General features: G+C 34.0%; 1 protein-coding gene across 1 annotated transcript in view; it reads left to right on the top strand.

Annotated features, from left to right (window-relative positions):
* arr (low-density lipoprotein receptor-related protein 6) overlaps positions 1–15,919 on the top strand; it is a 351,307-nt gene that overhangs the window by 97,965 nt on the left and 237,423 nt on the right. Inside the window, exons 4-5 of the mRNA XM_090414658.1 lie at positions 5,231–5,490; positions 14,166–14,297. Of these exons, the coding sequence (XP_090270784.1) occupies positions 5,231–5,490; positions 14,166–14,297 (392 nt within the window). The remainder of the gene's footprint in view (positions 1–5,230; positions 5,491–14,165; positions 14,298–15,919) is intronic.

Raw genomic sequence — 15,919 nt, 5'->3', positions numbered from 1 at the left:
TGACTGAGTGCGATCGGAAAATTCCGGTTTTTTAGATCGGATAGAGGTTCACATAATCGAGAGTCGTTAACCAAGAGATTTTTTTCTTACAGCCAATCATCGTTAACCAAGTACGTTGTTATCTGAGGCCATTGTTAACCAAGACACCACCATATTTTTAAAAAGAAAGTAACCAGAATTTATGCAGTGGGGTCAAGAGTGGCATAACTTTTTTTTGATAACTCATTGTTTAAAAGAATTAAAATCTCTGTGTGTGTGTGTGTGTGTACACACACACACAGATGAATCTCTTGCTTTAAATGGTTTGGAATAAGATGCTTTCTAATTAATATAAATAAATTGACATGGTTTAAAAATTCACTTAACACATTTTATTCACACTGGTCCCCATGAAGCCTTGTGGACTGTTTTTAATTTTAAGATGAGGAATAACTTTATCATATACAATATAGTACAGAAGCAATTAGTCTGTGTACTATGTTTAGTGACAATTAGAATAATTAGAGATAGCTGGAATGAAAATGATGTTGCATAATAAAACACCTCTAATTCCACAGACACTGTACCATATACATGCAAGCAAAACACAGTTTTATTGTAATACCAAACACACAGTATCTAACTGAGCACACTTGTCCTAACATCCTCTTTCAAATTTTCAAGTGCGAAAAAATACATGGTAACCCCTGTTTATAATGTAGTCAGTGAGTGCAGAAACCAAATGATTTATGTAAAGCAAATTTTCAAAAGCAAAGAAAAATCTATACATAAAATGAAATCAGAATTGTATATTAGATTTTCAATACCTTTTAAGACAAGTTACAGATAACAATTTTACAAATAAAATTTGTAACTTTTCTTGAAAAGAATGAAAAATCACAACCTGATTATAAATCATCAAAAAACAAAAAGAATAAAGCATATTAGAAGTTCCTGACAAATAAGTCAGCTTGTGCTCTTAGAGAATACAGAGAAAAATGTAAAAAAAAATGACGCACTGTGTAAAACTATCTAAACAAAAGAAAGTAAATATCAGGAAGGTGGCAAAATATTTTGAAGGCTATTGAAAAAGCTTAGAAATGGAGGAATTGTAAAAGGAATCAGAGATGTTAAAGGTGACATGAATACTGAAGATAAATATATTCTAGATGTCTGGAGTAATTACTTTGAAAGACTGCTAAATGAAACAAATAAACAACCCATACTTGAAGTAGAGAAAGTCATCAAAAACCTGAATATGGAAAGGCAGTTGGAGTAGATGAAATTCAACCAGAAATGCTCAAATATGGAGGTATAAAAGTTTTACAGGTTGAATTGCATAATTCATAATGCTTGGTCAGAGGGTTGTATTCCAGATGATTGGAGCAGAACTCTCATAGTATCCATATATAAAAAGGAAATAAAACCAAATGTGTGAATTATAGAGGTATTACCCTACTGAGTGTTCTTGATAAGATTCATGCAAGCATACTTAGAGAAATGGCTAAGAGAAATTGTGGAATGGAAGCTTTGGGAAGAACAAGCTGGATTCAGGCCAAAAGAAGTTGTCTGTATCAAATTTTTACTTTAACACAAATAGTTGAGGAATCTTGGGAATATAACAAGAATTTGTATTTAAATTTTGTTAGTCTGAAAAAGGCATTTGACTAGGTGCCAAGAGGAAAGCTCTTCAAAATGCTACAGTTATAGGGTGTAAATGGGACATTATATCAATGTATAGTCTATATTTAAGCTGCAAGTCAGCAGTTAGAATTGAAGGAGATACAGGAAGATGGTTTGAAATGAAATTATCTCCACTGTTATTTGTTATCTATATGGATCATATTATGAAGGAAAGTGATATTAAATCTTATATTAAGATTGGCAATGTTAATCTTAGCTATTTACTTTATGTAGATGATGTTATACTTCTGAGTAAATCCAGTACAATTCTGCAAGTTTCCCTGACTAAATTGAATAACTGCTGTAATAGATATAGTAGGAAAATCAAACAATAAAACAAATACAAACAAAATAGGCAGAAACATTGAAAACATGAACTGTATCATGAATGATGAACCTTTACGATAAGTCAAATATTTCAGCTTTTTAGACACAATTTTTAGTGAAGATAGTAAATTAAATATGGAAATACACATCAGAATTAGTATGGTAGGAAGTCAGCTGAATAAATTTATATGGAATAACAATGAAATTAGTCAAAACACTAAATTAGCTTTATACAAGACAGTGCAATGTTCAACCAATTTTAACTTATGGATCTGAGAGCTGGGTTAGAAATAAAACACTTGACCAAAGACTAGCGACCACAGATATGAGAGTCCTTAGAAAGATTAGGACCATGAACAGATAGCATCAATGGCAATATCATTAAAAATGAAGATATTAGGGAAAAACTTGCCATTGAGCATTCAGGAATCTGTTAGTAGAGCTAACCCCTGGCAATATGGTCACTTAAACAGAATGGGAGAGGAAAGATTATTAAAACAAGTGTTCTTTGCCAAGTTTGCAGGAAAAAGCACCTGAAAAGCCAGAAATATAAGATCTGATAATATTAGTCTTGACAGATAATAGATTCATTTGAAGGAAAATTGTTAATCAGAATTAGTAATGGTGTAACTTTCTCATGTAGTACTATCATAATATCCTGTACACCCGAGAGTACATATTAGGAATTTGATAATGACGATAAACACCATATTTGCCGGCTTATAAGACTCACCCCCTTTTTTGTACACATTTTTTACAGCAATAAGGAAATAAATTTGAGGAAAAAAACTTTATCTCTGAATATTATAATGAATTTACAGTATTTCAAATATAAAGTAATAAGTAGGTCTGCTTTCAACAAATACCCTAATCTAACTAGGAAAGAGTACCCACCTTTTAATCTTCTTTGTCAAAACTCAGAAATTCATCTCCAGAGCTAAATAAGAGACACTTGAAACCTCTTCTAAATCAGAATCTGACACCTCATACAACAAATTGTCCTCTGTACCATCCAGTGCATTACTAATGTCACACTTCTTAAATGATTTAACCACTGTCTCAGTTTTCACAGCATCCCATGAAGCTTTCACAAACTTTGCTAGGCCTCTTCCTGACAGCATAACCTCAAAATTGGAAGACTGCATCCAGCAGATGCAGTGTTCCACTTCTCCTTCATAAATCCCTTAAATGGTTTTTATTAATACAGACATCTAAAGGTTGAAGCTGACTAGTTAGACCTCCTGGAATTACAATTAAATGGGTTTTCAATTCCTTGAGTTTATTTTTAACATCTTCTGTTCTGTGAGAACGAAATTGATCCCATACTAGCAGGGCAGGCTTCTTCAACAGCCTGCCAGAGCACCTAGACCAAATGTTATCTATCCATAATTGGAATACATAACTAACGTAACTGGAATGCTCTCGCACACCGCAAGGAAGCAAGAAAGAAATAGTGCAACTCAGAACAGAGAAAATTTCCAGAAATGAAAGTAATAAAAAACTGAGTATTGGCGTATAAGACGCACCCTGTTTTTCAGACCTATTTTCAAAGAAAAAAAGTACATCTTATACGCTGGCAAATACAGTACATATTATGCAGTGTTTAATAAACTTTCATTTAGTTCAAACATTTTGTTATCCTTTATAGTTTTGTTGGCAGTTAAAACTGATGTATTTAAAAATAATTTAGTGAAGATTATAAAAGCCCATGGATGGGTTAGAATTTTTTTTATTGCTTATTACATTTGATTAACACATTTTCTCTTGTCATGGTGTTTTCGTTGGATACATCTACCATGTAAAGCAAGGGATTACCGTACATATACACAGTCAGTTCTCAACACATAACCAATCATACTTACGATACCCATCTCATTCTCATTAATATATTCATTGAATACCACCTCATTCCTGCACTTCATGGAGTAGGATGTTATTGCTGTCTTCAAGTCATATTATTTAAGAAGTAATTTTGCTCAGACTATTGTGGCTGCTGAAGGTGAGAAAACCCTCAGAGACTTTTGGAAGGAATATATCTTGCAGATGCAATACTGAAGTGAGGTGGCAGCAGAGTGTATGAATGATGTTTGGAAGAAGCTGCCGAAAATATGTTCATACAGTTATAGGATTCGACAGAATCTTACAAGTAATTGGCAATGAGATAATGCTACTAGCTAAAGAGTTGGAGGTTGGCATTGAAGATGTAGAGCATTATTTGGAAGCTGTGGAAGAAAATCTCTCAAATGAAAGACCTTATGGAGTTAGAAACATAGGAGGTTGCATAAGAAGAGGAAGCCAGGTCTCCCAAAAAGTTTGCAGTAAAAAAATTAGCAGAGGCATTTGTTTCTGTTAATAAGGCAGTTTTATTATTTGAGAAAATTTATCCCAACATGGAGAGATTTAACAAAGTAGAAGAATGCTACAAATTGTGATTGTGGGCTACACAGAAATTCATGCACAGAGAAAAATGGAAGACTTGTCACATCATCCTCTGAAGCCTAGACCTTCCACAAGTCATGTATATGCTTAACTATCCTCAGAATGCTGCAATAACCGAATTTGAAAAATTTGTTGACTTGCTACTCCCCCCCACCACACACACACATACACAATGAATTGCCCAATTAATAAAGTAATAGCTTTGAAAAATTACTGGTAAGCTCACAGAAGTATGTACACTCGTGTTTCATTATTTATTACGGCACAGTACTGTGTACGAAATTTTATGGTATAATTGATACATTGTATTATTTCACTATAAACAGAGAGTAAAAATGAAACAATATAAGAAAACTGACCTACAGCTTTTAACATTCAGAAGACATGCTAATTGTTAACACAATCCTTATGATTCATATAGTGGTTACTGCCTTATGACCTTTTCAACTTAGGATGGATTATCGAAATGGAATCCTGACATAAGTTGAGTACTGACTGCATATACATGCAGTCAATCAGCTTTCACTGTAGTGAATATGTAGAAACCAAATGGATTAATTCATTATAATGAGTTTCCTTTAGAACTGCTATAGTACTAATGTTACAGGAATTTAGACAATGTTTTTGACAGGCTGTTGCATTGAGCAAGTAAGTTTAATGTAATAGTATTTACTATAGTGAGAGTTGACTGTATATGTTTCAAGTGTAAGTCTGATAATCATGAATATTTACAAAAAATAAAAAAAAGAGATCATTTTTAATAATTTGTCTTTTTTTTTCTTCTTTTCATTCTTTAATTTAGAATTTATTGGGCTGATGCTAAACTTAAATTCATATCTAGTATGGATTTTGATGGAAACAGCAGGCAAATCATTGTCGATGGAGAGCTTCCTCATCCATTTGCACTTACAGTATTTCAGGATATGTTATATTGGACAGATTGGCAAACAAAAGCTATTCAGTCTTGTAACAAGCGAGATCGCTGTCAAAAAAAGCACTCGATTATTGGAGCTTTAGCACCAATGGGTATTCATGTATATGATGAAAGAAGACAGCAAATGGGTATGTTTGGAAAGAGAGTGATAATTTGTGTGAAGACAGATATTTCAGTTTATTGAAAAATACTTCATTTTATTTCCGAACATTTTTAGTTTTGATGTTTAATGGTATGAATTAAATTTCACAGAAATTAACAGAAAGCAGAATAATTATTTTATTCTAAATATGATGCAGCAGGTAATAAGACGAATTGTTGGTTTTGTCAACAGTAGACATGAAAAAACTTTTCATGATGAGAAGTCTGAATTTAAAAAAATATGAAATTATTCAATTTCATATTTTTTTTAATATGAAATTTAATAAAATTAAATCTATTTAATTTCAAGCAGTCTTTGCAGTAAATCAACCGACTGCTTATTTACTGTAAAGTCTGCAAGTTCCTGTATCCTGCCTAAGGCATGGATGTTTGTTAATGTCTATTCTATTAATGTGCATATGTTTTTTTTTTAATCTTGTTAATGTTTTTTAACGTTCAGCACACGATAAATTTAAACAGTAACACTTCAAGAGCAAGGAAAGAAACCCAGTGAATGGGAGAGGTGTGTGTGTGTGTGTGTGTGTGTGTGTGTGTGTGTGTGTGTGTGTGTGTGTGTGTGTGTGTGTGTGTTTCAATATTGGAATACTGTGAGTTGGCATAATAACTAAAATAAGTAATAATATTATTTAACACTGTAACAACAATAGTAATAATAATAATAAGCTATAAAAATGGAGGAAAACTCATGTTTAAACTTATTTATTTGTAGAATTTTTGCCTAAGTGTCATAGGCATGTTCATTACAGGATTACAGAATGGTTGTCAAACAGTAACAGTCAATAATTTCTTAACTAAAACACACACATACACCACACACAAGGTTAGGAAAGATTAGCATATTTAAAAGTATTATTCCCCAATAAAGGGGATAGATGTAGAGCATGAGATCTGTTTAAGTTAGGACAGTGGCGTAATGTTTCACAAGTTTCTTTATAAAGACATTCTATGAGGAAACGACTTCTATGAAGGATTCTTGTCTTGTTCCACTGAACTCTGTGTTTAGTGCAGATAGCATGCCCAGTAAGTCCAGACTGTTCAGGCTCATGATATTTAATATAAGACTTATATTCTATACAAATAAAATCAGATATTTCAGTTTGTCCAAAATAAGATAAGCTGCAAGAGCAAGGGATCTGGTAGATGACCGGAAAGCCTAGAAGTGGAAGCTCATCCTTAGGAGAAACAAGAAAGGTGGAGATTTTTCTGATGGGATGAAAGGCAACAAAAATATTCAGTGGCTTTAAAATTTTTGCTATCCATTCAGAAATGCCTTGCACATAAGGGATAGGAATGCAAGTTATTTCTTCTGCATTAGAAGAGGCAGAAATTCCATAACTGTTAAATACTTTTTTGATGAAGGAATCATTTGATAAGAAGATGGATTTAATATGTTGTAATTCTTTTTGTAAAAGTTCATCAGAAGAACATAAAGAATGAGCATAGTATAATAAGGTCTTAATAGTTCTGGCATTTTGACTAGGATGGTGGTAAGATTCAGCATGATATAATGGCCTTCCTAAAACTGAAAATTGTAAACTTCCATCTGGTTTTTGAAGAATTAATAGATCTCAAAAGGCTTTTTTGAGATCTATTAATTCTTTTTCTATTTAATATAATATAACTATTTCTTTTTCTAACATGAATTCGAACCTTGGATTAAGTGCATTTAATTTGGAACTGTTGTAATTCAGAGGAAGAGCCATTGCGAATTGCAGAAATATCATCCACATATCTCTACCAGTGTCTAGCTGAAATATTATGAAAGAAATTTTGTTCAAAGTGTTCCATGAAGAAGTGAACAATGGTTGGAGAAGTTCAATGGTCCATAGCTGTTCCTTCAATCTTTTGATATAATTTGTTTTTAATGGTGAAATTACCAGAGTGTATAATGAAATAAAATCAAGCATTCTATCTGCTCTAAGCATTCACTGGAACAAGACAAGAGTACTTATAAAAGTCATTTCTCATAGAATGTCTTGATAAAGAAACATGGGAAACATTATTTCTTTGTCCTAACTTTAAAAGCTCCCATGGTCTACATCTATCCCCTTTACTGGAGGCAGCATTTTTTTAAATCTGCTAATCTTTCTTAACTTTATATATATTATTATTATTATTGCTGCATGGACATGGTGTCCTAAGAATCAATGCATTCTTATTTCTCATATATCAAAGTCTGTCTGTCTGTCTGTTCAAAGAATGTACAGCACACACACACAAGGTATGAGCTTTCAAAACAGATAGCCAATCATATCCTCTTCATACAGATTTATCTTCATCTCTCCATGCAAACATCTGGAATAGTTCGGACAGACTTTCATATGAAAAATCAGAATGCATTAATACTGTAAGTAAAGAAAGAATGAAGAAGCTTTCAAATCTTATTAGTGAAAGAAACAACCAAAATAATAGATTACCACTCAATAAAATAGTTATCAACAAATCCTCAAAAAAGTTATCTGATTCTGAAATGAACATCCTTTCCTGTGGTTTCAGTTTTGTGATCTCCCCAAGTAAGATTCCTAAATTAGATATCATGGCAGATGTGGGGGAAAAAAAGCCTCCAAAGAATACCAAGAGATGCTGCAGATTTTCTTCACATTCAAACAGCCTCCATCCTTTTACAAGCAAAACCACCTAAAATTCTATCACAAAAGTAGAATTAAAGACCTTAAAACATTAAAAAAGGATAAAAACATTGTAATACTGTAAGCTGACAATGACAATTCAGCAGTCATTGTGAAATACATGGAAAACGTATTTCACAATTCCATGTTTGAATTGTGATGAAAAGATTTCATCTTTTTCATGGAACATGGAAAAGATGAAATCACTCCTGGACACAAAACACCTATGAAAAGTTATAATGAGATCCCACAGCATATTTCCATAATAAAACCAATAATTTGATTTTAAAAAATGCCGAATTGGTCTGAAGAAACAAAAAAAAATGCCTTGAATATAGACAACCTCTTGTACCTAGAATATATGGAATCCCTAAACTGCATAAACAAAACTTGCCATTGAGACCAATTGTTGATGCAAAATTCTGTCCAACTTCTTTATTATCCAAACATCTGGCAAACTACTCAAACATCCTATTGTGTTAAGAACACAAAGGCATCGCATTGGCTGTTATTGATATAATTGCAAGCCTGGACATAGTAAATCTTTTCACAAATGTTCCAAGAATAAAGTGGTTTGAAAAAAATTGCCCTCCATTATCAATGAACACAACCAAAATTTTGGCAGATACATCAATGACACCTGGTCCATTTCTATTGCTTAGAGGATTTTGTTACCTTCCTGAATAACATTCATCCTCAATTTAAATTCACAGTTGAATTAGAAAGAAGTAGGTCTTTACCATATGTGGATACATTAGTTGAAATATAAGGTTGTAACTCAGGTTGTTGTTGAGATGTAGGGGATTTGAGAATGATTTCCTTTGATTCTATTATCTTTGTTTCTGCTTCATCATGGCAACGGAAAATGTTATTAGACTTGTTCCATAGGACAGTATCGGACATTAGTGTAAAAGATAATATTTTTATTCCATACATAAGCTCTGTCTCACCCAAATTAGCCAAGGTTCTTGGAAAATACAACATAAGAACTTTATTTACTCCTCTTCCTAAAATCCGCTCCCTTGTGAGCCATCTGAAACCTAGACATCATAATCTTAAATATCCTGGTGTTTATCAGATCTGGTGCAACTGTGACATACCTTACTTTGGCCAAACAGAGAAGTCAATCGAGTTATGCATTGAGGAGCACAAGAGAGACGTCACTTCCAAGAGAACATGAGCCAGTGCTTTGTCTAATCGTGGTCTTTTCTCGGCCAATTCTAATGAAGAAAACCCTAGGCATACAGTCCTATGGGACAAGTCTAATAACATTTTCCATTGCCGTCAAGAAGTAGAAAGGAAGATAATAGAATCAAAGGAAATCGTTCTCAATCCCCTACATCTCAACAACAACCTGAGTTACAACCTTTCAGACTGTCATTGTGCTGTGGTCAAATACTGGCGTTCACGAGATGCTATACGCATGCATACGGCCAACAATGAAGCCAACGAGGGAACAATTTTGAATGCGCAGATTTCAACGTTGAAATATATATAACCAGACAAAGGCTGATACAAGCTGGTTTAAGTCAATAATTTTATTGACTTAAACCCCGAGATAATTAAGAATAAAAGTTTAATATGGACACAACTAGTTTCTTTGGTAAGCCAACTTTGTCAGGTGTCAAAGTACAATGATATACACAAAAAAGACTGACAGAAGCATTACACACTAACAACAACAGAGCTATAAAAAAAAAAAACTACAGTTAAGTTCAAATTGGAGTCTGCGCTTCAGTTCTAGCTACATTTATATGCATGTGTGTGATCTCGTGAGAACGCCAGCACTGAACAGCAGAGCTATGTGAATCTGGCAAATTGTAGCTAAGGTTGTTATTCATATGGGTAGAATCAAGGGTGATTTCTTTTGACTCCAGGATACGTCTTTCAAATTCATTGTAACATTTGTGAATATTAGAAGTTTGATTCCAGTCTATTTGGTGTTGGTGGCCTTCATCAAAGTTTACAGAGAACAAGACTTGGCTGGCAAGGGCACAACTCGGATTCTGTTATAAGAGATGTCTCTTTTGTGCTCTTCAAGATGGAGAAAGATTGATTTTTCAGTTTGTCCTGTAAGTAAGGTTTATCACAACTACAAATAATTCTGTATACTCCTGGGAACTGAAGATGGTGATGTTTTTCTTTTGGCTGACTAAGGATAGATCGGAGTTTAGGTAAAGCAGAGAAGCACGTTTTGATGTCGAACTTTTTTAAAATTCTAGCCAGTTTGGGGGAGAGGGAACTAATGTAAGGCAAGGAGATGTAGTTGTGGTAAACCTTACTATAGACAAACTGAAAAATCAATCTTTCTCCTTCTTGAAGAGCACAAAAGAGACATCTCATATCATATAATAGAATCCAAGCCAGTGCCCTTGCCAGCCATGTCTTATTCTCTGTAAACTCTGAAGGTCGCCAACACCAAATAGACTGGAATCAAACTTCTAATATTCACAAATGTTACGATGAATTTGAAAGATGTATCCTGCAGTCAAAAGAAATCACCCTTGATTCTACCCACATGAATAACAACCTTAGCTACATTCAAAATACCAAGTAATTTTATATAAACTTGGTTTTTAATCCTATTTCCCAAGTGAGCAAACAGACAAGTAAGTCAAGTTTGCGCCTGCTTGTAGTGCAAGTCTGAGGCAACTCATGGTAGTACCACTAGTACCCAAGTTAAAAAAAAACTTTCTACATCTTTAGCTACAATTTGCCAGATTCAGCTCTGCTGTTCAGTGCTGGCGTTCTTGCGAGATCCCACACACACGTATAAATGTAGCTAGAACTGAAGTATGGACTTCAATTTGAACTTAACTGTAGAGTTTTTGATAGCTCTGTTGTTGTTAGTGTGTAATGTTTCTGTCAGTCTTTTTTGTATATATCTTTGTACTTTGACACCTGATGAAGTTGGCTTACCAACAAAACTAGTTATGTCCGTATTAAACTTTTATTCTTATCTTGGGGGTTTAAGTCGTTAAACTTATTGAACATGTTCATAAACCGAGTCAATCTGCATACAAATATATATATATATACATACATATATACATACATACATACATACATACATACATATATATATATATATATATATATATATATACATACATACATACATACATACATACATACAATCAATCACACATAAAACAGCAAGATTGCTTTGCGAAAAAAACCCTGAAGGTTGCTTTCCACTCAATCAATAAAATCTCCAATCATCTGAAATCTTCTAAACTATCGCATCCACTAATTTAAAAACCAGGTGTTTACAAGATCAGTTGCAGTTGTGGGCTATACTACTTACTTAGGACAAACTGGCAGATCTGTGGAGATAAGTTGATCGGAAGAGATAGCAACACATGAGGAAGTTTAGAGCTGTTGTGTAACCTTGATAAGAATTTTTAATAGTAAAGACAGACTGAATATTTGTTCCTATTGCTTTATGATTAAGTAGTATAGTTTGATTAGGTAGAATAGTTTTGTTGAAGTGACGATTGCATCTAGTGTGAATGAGTTTAAGAGAAGATATGATAGCTGGTGGTGATGTATGGCCTTCCTTGATCAGTCATTGACTCCCTGTAACTCTCTGATGATAATAATAATAATTATATTTGGATCATTAGAATGGAAATGGTAATCAGATCACAGAAAAGAAGGATGGCATTGCATTCTCACTTCATTGGGCCATGAGTGGTGGTGAACAGGTATACGAGTTGCTGTTGTGAATTCAACAAGTATTTTGCTGGCAAGGAATATTTTCCTAGTAGAAGGTCTAGTTGGCATGACATAATGATAAAACTGACATCATTCTTTATATGTTCCCTCCTTCAGCTTTTCCTATCAATATTAGATGATTTTCATGTTCTCCTGAAACACTATTGCCTGTGTGTACTGGAGGCTTGAAGTGGCTCCTGTCCAGCCCTGGGGGCTTCTGTTTATTCCTCCCTCTTGTCAGACATGCTGTATGAGCAATACTCTTTGTGTGTGTGGGGGGGGGGGAACAAATTGTAGAGGTTCAGAACCTCCTCCATTGGAAGGTAGGGAACATGGATGACATGAATAAAGACATCCTCTTGAAACGAATACCAGACTGTACAAATGCATAAGGAATTATACAGAGCATGATATAGACAGTCAAGTTAGACCATGGTGGTTCTGATAAGTTGCTGTTGTGAATTCAACAAGTATTTTGCTGGCAAGGAATATTTTCCTAGTAGAAGGTCTAGTTGGCATGACATAATGATAAAACTGACATCATTCTTTATATGTTCCCTCCTTCAGCTTTTCCTATCAATATTAGATGATTTTCATATTCTTCTGAAACACTATTGCCTGTGTGTACTGGAGGCTTGAAGTGGCTCCTGTCCAGCCCTGGGGGCTTCTGTTTATTCCTCCCTCTTGTCAGACATGCTGTATGAGCAATACTCTTTGTGTATGTGTGTGTGGGGGGGGGGGAACAAATTGTAGAGGTTCAGAACCTCCTCCATTGGAAGGTAGGGAACATGGATGACATGAATAAAGACATCCTCTTGAAGCGAATACCAGACTGTACAAATGCATAAGGAATTATACAGAGCATGATATAGACAGTCAAGTTAGACCATGGTGGTTCTGATAAGTTCTATGTAGAGTTTGGTTAAAAACAGGTGAGATCAGGGTGTCTGTGAGTAATGGTATACATCATATAAGTTTGTGAATGTTCACAGGACTTTTTTGTTAAGATTTTTTGTGTTCTTAAAAATATTTAGTAGGATTATTTAAATGGAGGTTTGTGATTTCTAACTGCAGCAGGGATATTATGTTTATTTGATTTTCTTGTGATGGTGGTATGATGGTGTTTTAGAAGTTATTAAACAGTACAGATATATAGTGAAAGGAGATACTCTTAGGCATCTCATAGTCATGGAATATTAATGCAAGGAAGCTCAACATTATCATTAACGGAAGAGTGAAAAGAGAGCGTTTGGAGTTTAGGGCATGATAAGCTAAATAGAGGTAAGGGATGCTTGCTGCCCCATAGATAAGAAATTATATTCCTGTTTTAACTGTATAACCAAGCATAAGCAAACAAAATTTGCTCTTGAAGAGTCTTCATGACTCGGCTACTTGTATATGCAGGGTATTGGCTTCACTTTAGTTGCTATTCATTATGGAGAAATGTCACTGCCAGAACCCTTTCAACCTTTATTGAAGGACTGTTAAAGTGCAATGTAGCTCTTCAAAAACTCTTCGTGATCTACAAGATCACTCTAAATCTCATTGAGTGATCTGAAACAGGAATCCAAATTGCTCATCTGGGATGAGGTTAGTAACCTTGGTTATATATAACCACAGCCAAATAGATATTAAACATCAGACTGAAGGAAACTATCTATAAGTGAACTAACATAGGTGAGTGTCAAGGTATAGTGTCACCCCCTCAGGGAAATCTCATGTTTCTTTGATATGATGTGGAAAATGAGGTCATCATGTTTGGATTGCAAAACCAAGGCTTTTCATGTGGCCTGTCACGCATAAAGCTGATATCTTTATTGAAAAAAAGAGAATAGATTCTCAACAGAAAGTCATTTATCTATATTAATACTATTGGAGTTCATACTTTATATTCAGTGCTGACATGTCAGCATTATACTGTAGATGTCTCTTGACTTTTTTTCTTTCTTTCTTTCTTTTTTTTTTTTTTTTAAATATTGTCTCACCAACTGAATATAGATACAAGTCCTTCACAGTTTCTTTGCCTACACTCAGAGATAATATATTTTAAGAACATTGCAGAAGTTCTTAAAATATTTTATAACAACACATTTAAGGCATCTGTGATATAATACAAAATTTAATCGACAATTCTTGCAGTTAACTGTAAACACATTATTGCACTAACTGCGCACACTACAACATACATATTAACAAACTTCTCATTTCAGATCTTACTCATTACATTGGGTTCTAATATATAATTTTTTTTTTTTTTTTTCATATCACATTTGTTTAACTTTTAAATATTTTCTTAGGTTCAACACCTTGTGATAATAGTAATGGTGGTTGTTCACATCTTTGTTTAATGTCTCCAAGCAAGCCATATTATTCCTGTGCTTGTCCAACTGGTGTACGCCTTTTGGATGATGGTAGAACTTGTGCAAATGGTAGGTATTATGTCAGCAAAGAAAATTACTTTGTACTAAGATTTGCAAATGCATGTGTAAAGAATTATATAAATAAAAATTCAAGTTATTTTAATTGAAATTTGAATATTGATCTTAAGTGTTTTTAATTTAACTGTTAATAGAAAATACTGAATGAAAATGGTGCACTCACTGTACAGTTGCGCTCCAGAAGATACACACACACACACACACACACACATTAATCATCATCATCAAATTCCTGCCATGTACCCTCAAGGGGTGTACAGGATATGATAGTACTACACGAAAAATTTACATCATTACTAACTTCCTATCTACAATTTTCCTCCAAATCAGTCTGCTACTTGTCAAGACTCCAACATTATCAGATCTTATATTTGTATCGTCTAAGGCACTTTGTACCGTATCCATCCACCTATATCTTGGTTTTCCTCTGGGTCGTTTTCCTGCCAACCTGGCAGAGATCACTTGTTTTGCTGATCTTTCCTCAAATATTCTGTTTAAGATTAGCTCTGCTAATGCATTCCTGGATGCTGACAATGTCAAGTTCTTTCCTAATATCCTCAATTTTAATATGATATTGCCATTGATGCCATCTGTTCACCCCTCTAATCTTTCTCAGGACTCTCATATCTGAGGTCTCTAGTCTTTGGTCAAGTGTTTTACTTCTGACCCAGCTCTCAGATCCATAAGTTAAAACTGTTTGAACACCATCTTGTATACCGCTAATTTAGTGTTCCGACTAATTTCTCTCTTATTCCATATGAATTTATTCAATTGACTCCCTACTATGCCAGCTTTGTTGATTCTGTTGTCTATTTCCATATTTAATTTACCATCTTCAGTAAAAATCATGTCTAAATAGCTGAAATGCTTTACTTGTTCCACAGGTTCTCTGTTCACAACGCAGTTGACATTTTCAACTATTCTACCTATTTTCATTGTCTTTTTATTGCTGACTTTCATACTATATCTATTACAACAGTTATTCAATTTAGTCATGGAATCTTGCAAATTTATAGCGGATTTATTTAGAAGTATAACATCGTCCGCATAAAGCAAAGAGCTGACATTAACATCTCAAATTCTGATATCATGTTTAATACCACTTTCCTTCATAATGTGATCCATATAGATAATGAATAACAGAGGGGATAATGTACATCCTTGTCTCACACCAGATTTAACATTAAACCATCTTCCTGTACTTCCTTCAATTCTAACTGCTGACTTACAACTCAAATAAAGACTAAGTATTGCTTGATATAATTTTCCATCGACGCTATATAACTGTAGCGTATTGAATAGCTTCTCTCTTCACACCTTGTCATATGCCTTTTCCAGATCGACAAAACTTAAATACAGATCTTTGTTATATTCCCATGCTTTCTCAACTATTGTCGTAAAGTGAAGATCTGATCCTGAAAGCCTGAAAGCCCTGAAAAAGGGAGATAAGTCTTCAATCCAACTACCAATCAGTTACCATCACTTCAATCTTCTCCTAAATATTGTAGAAAATCTTCAACAATCAACTTCTTCACTACCAAGAGGCTCACCAGTTAATTAACGACTACCATTATGGATTCCACTAGTTTAGATCCACAGCTGACCTCATCCTA

This window comes from Typopeltis vanoorti, chromosome 25 (genome assembly GCF_054136105.1).
Source record: "Typopeltis vanoorti isolate ZY-2024b chromosome 25, IOZ_Tvanoo_1.0, whole genome shotgun sequence".
Classification (NCBI taxonomy): Eukaryota; Metazoa; Arthropoda; class Arachnida; order Uropygi; family Thelyphonidae; genus Typopeltis; species Typopeltis vanoorti.
Note: the sequence above shows the minus strand (reverse complement) of the source record. Positions and strands in the feature narration are given on the sequence as shown.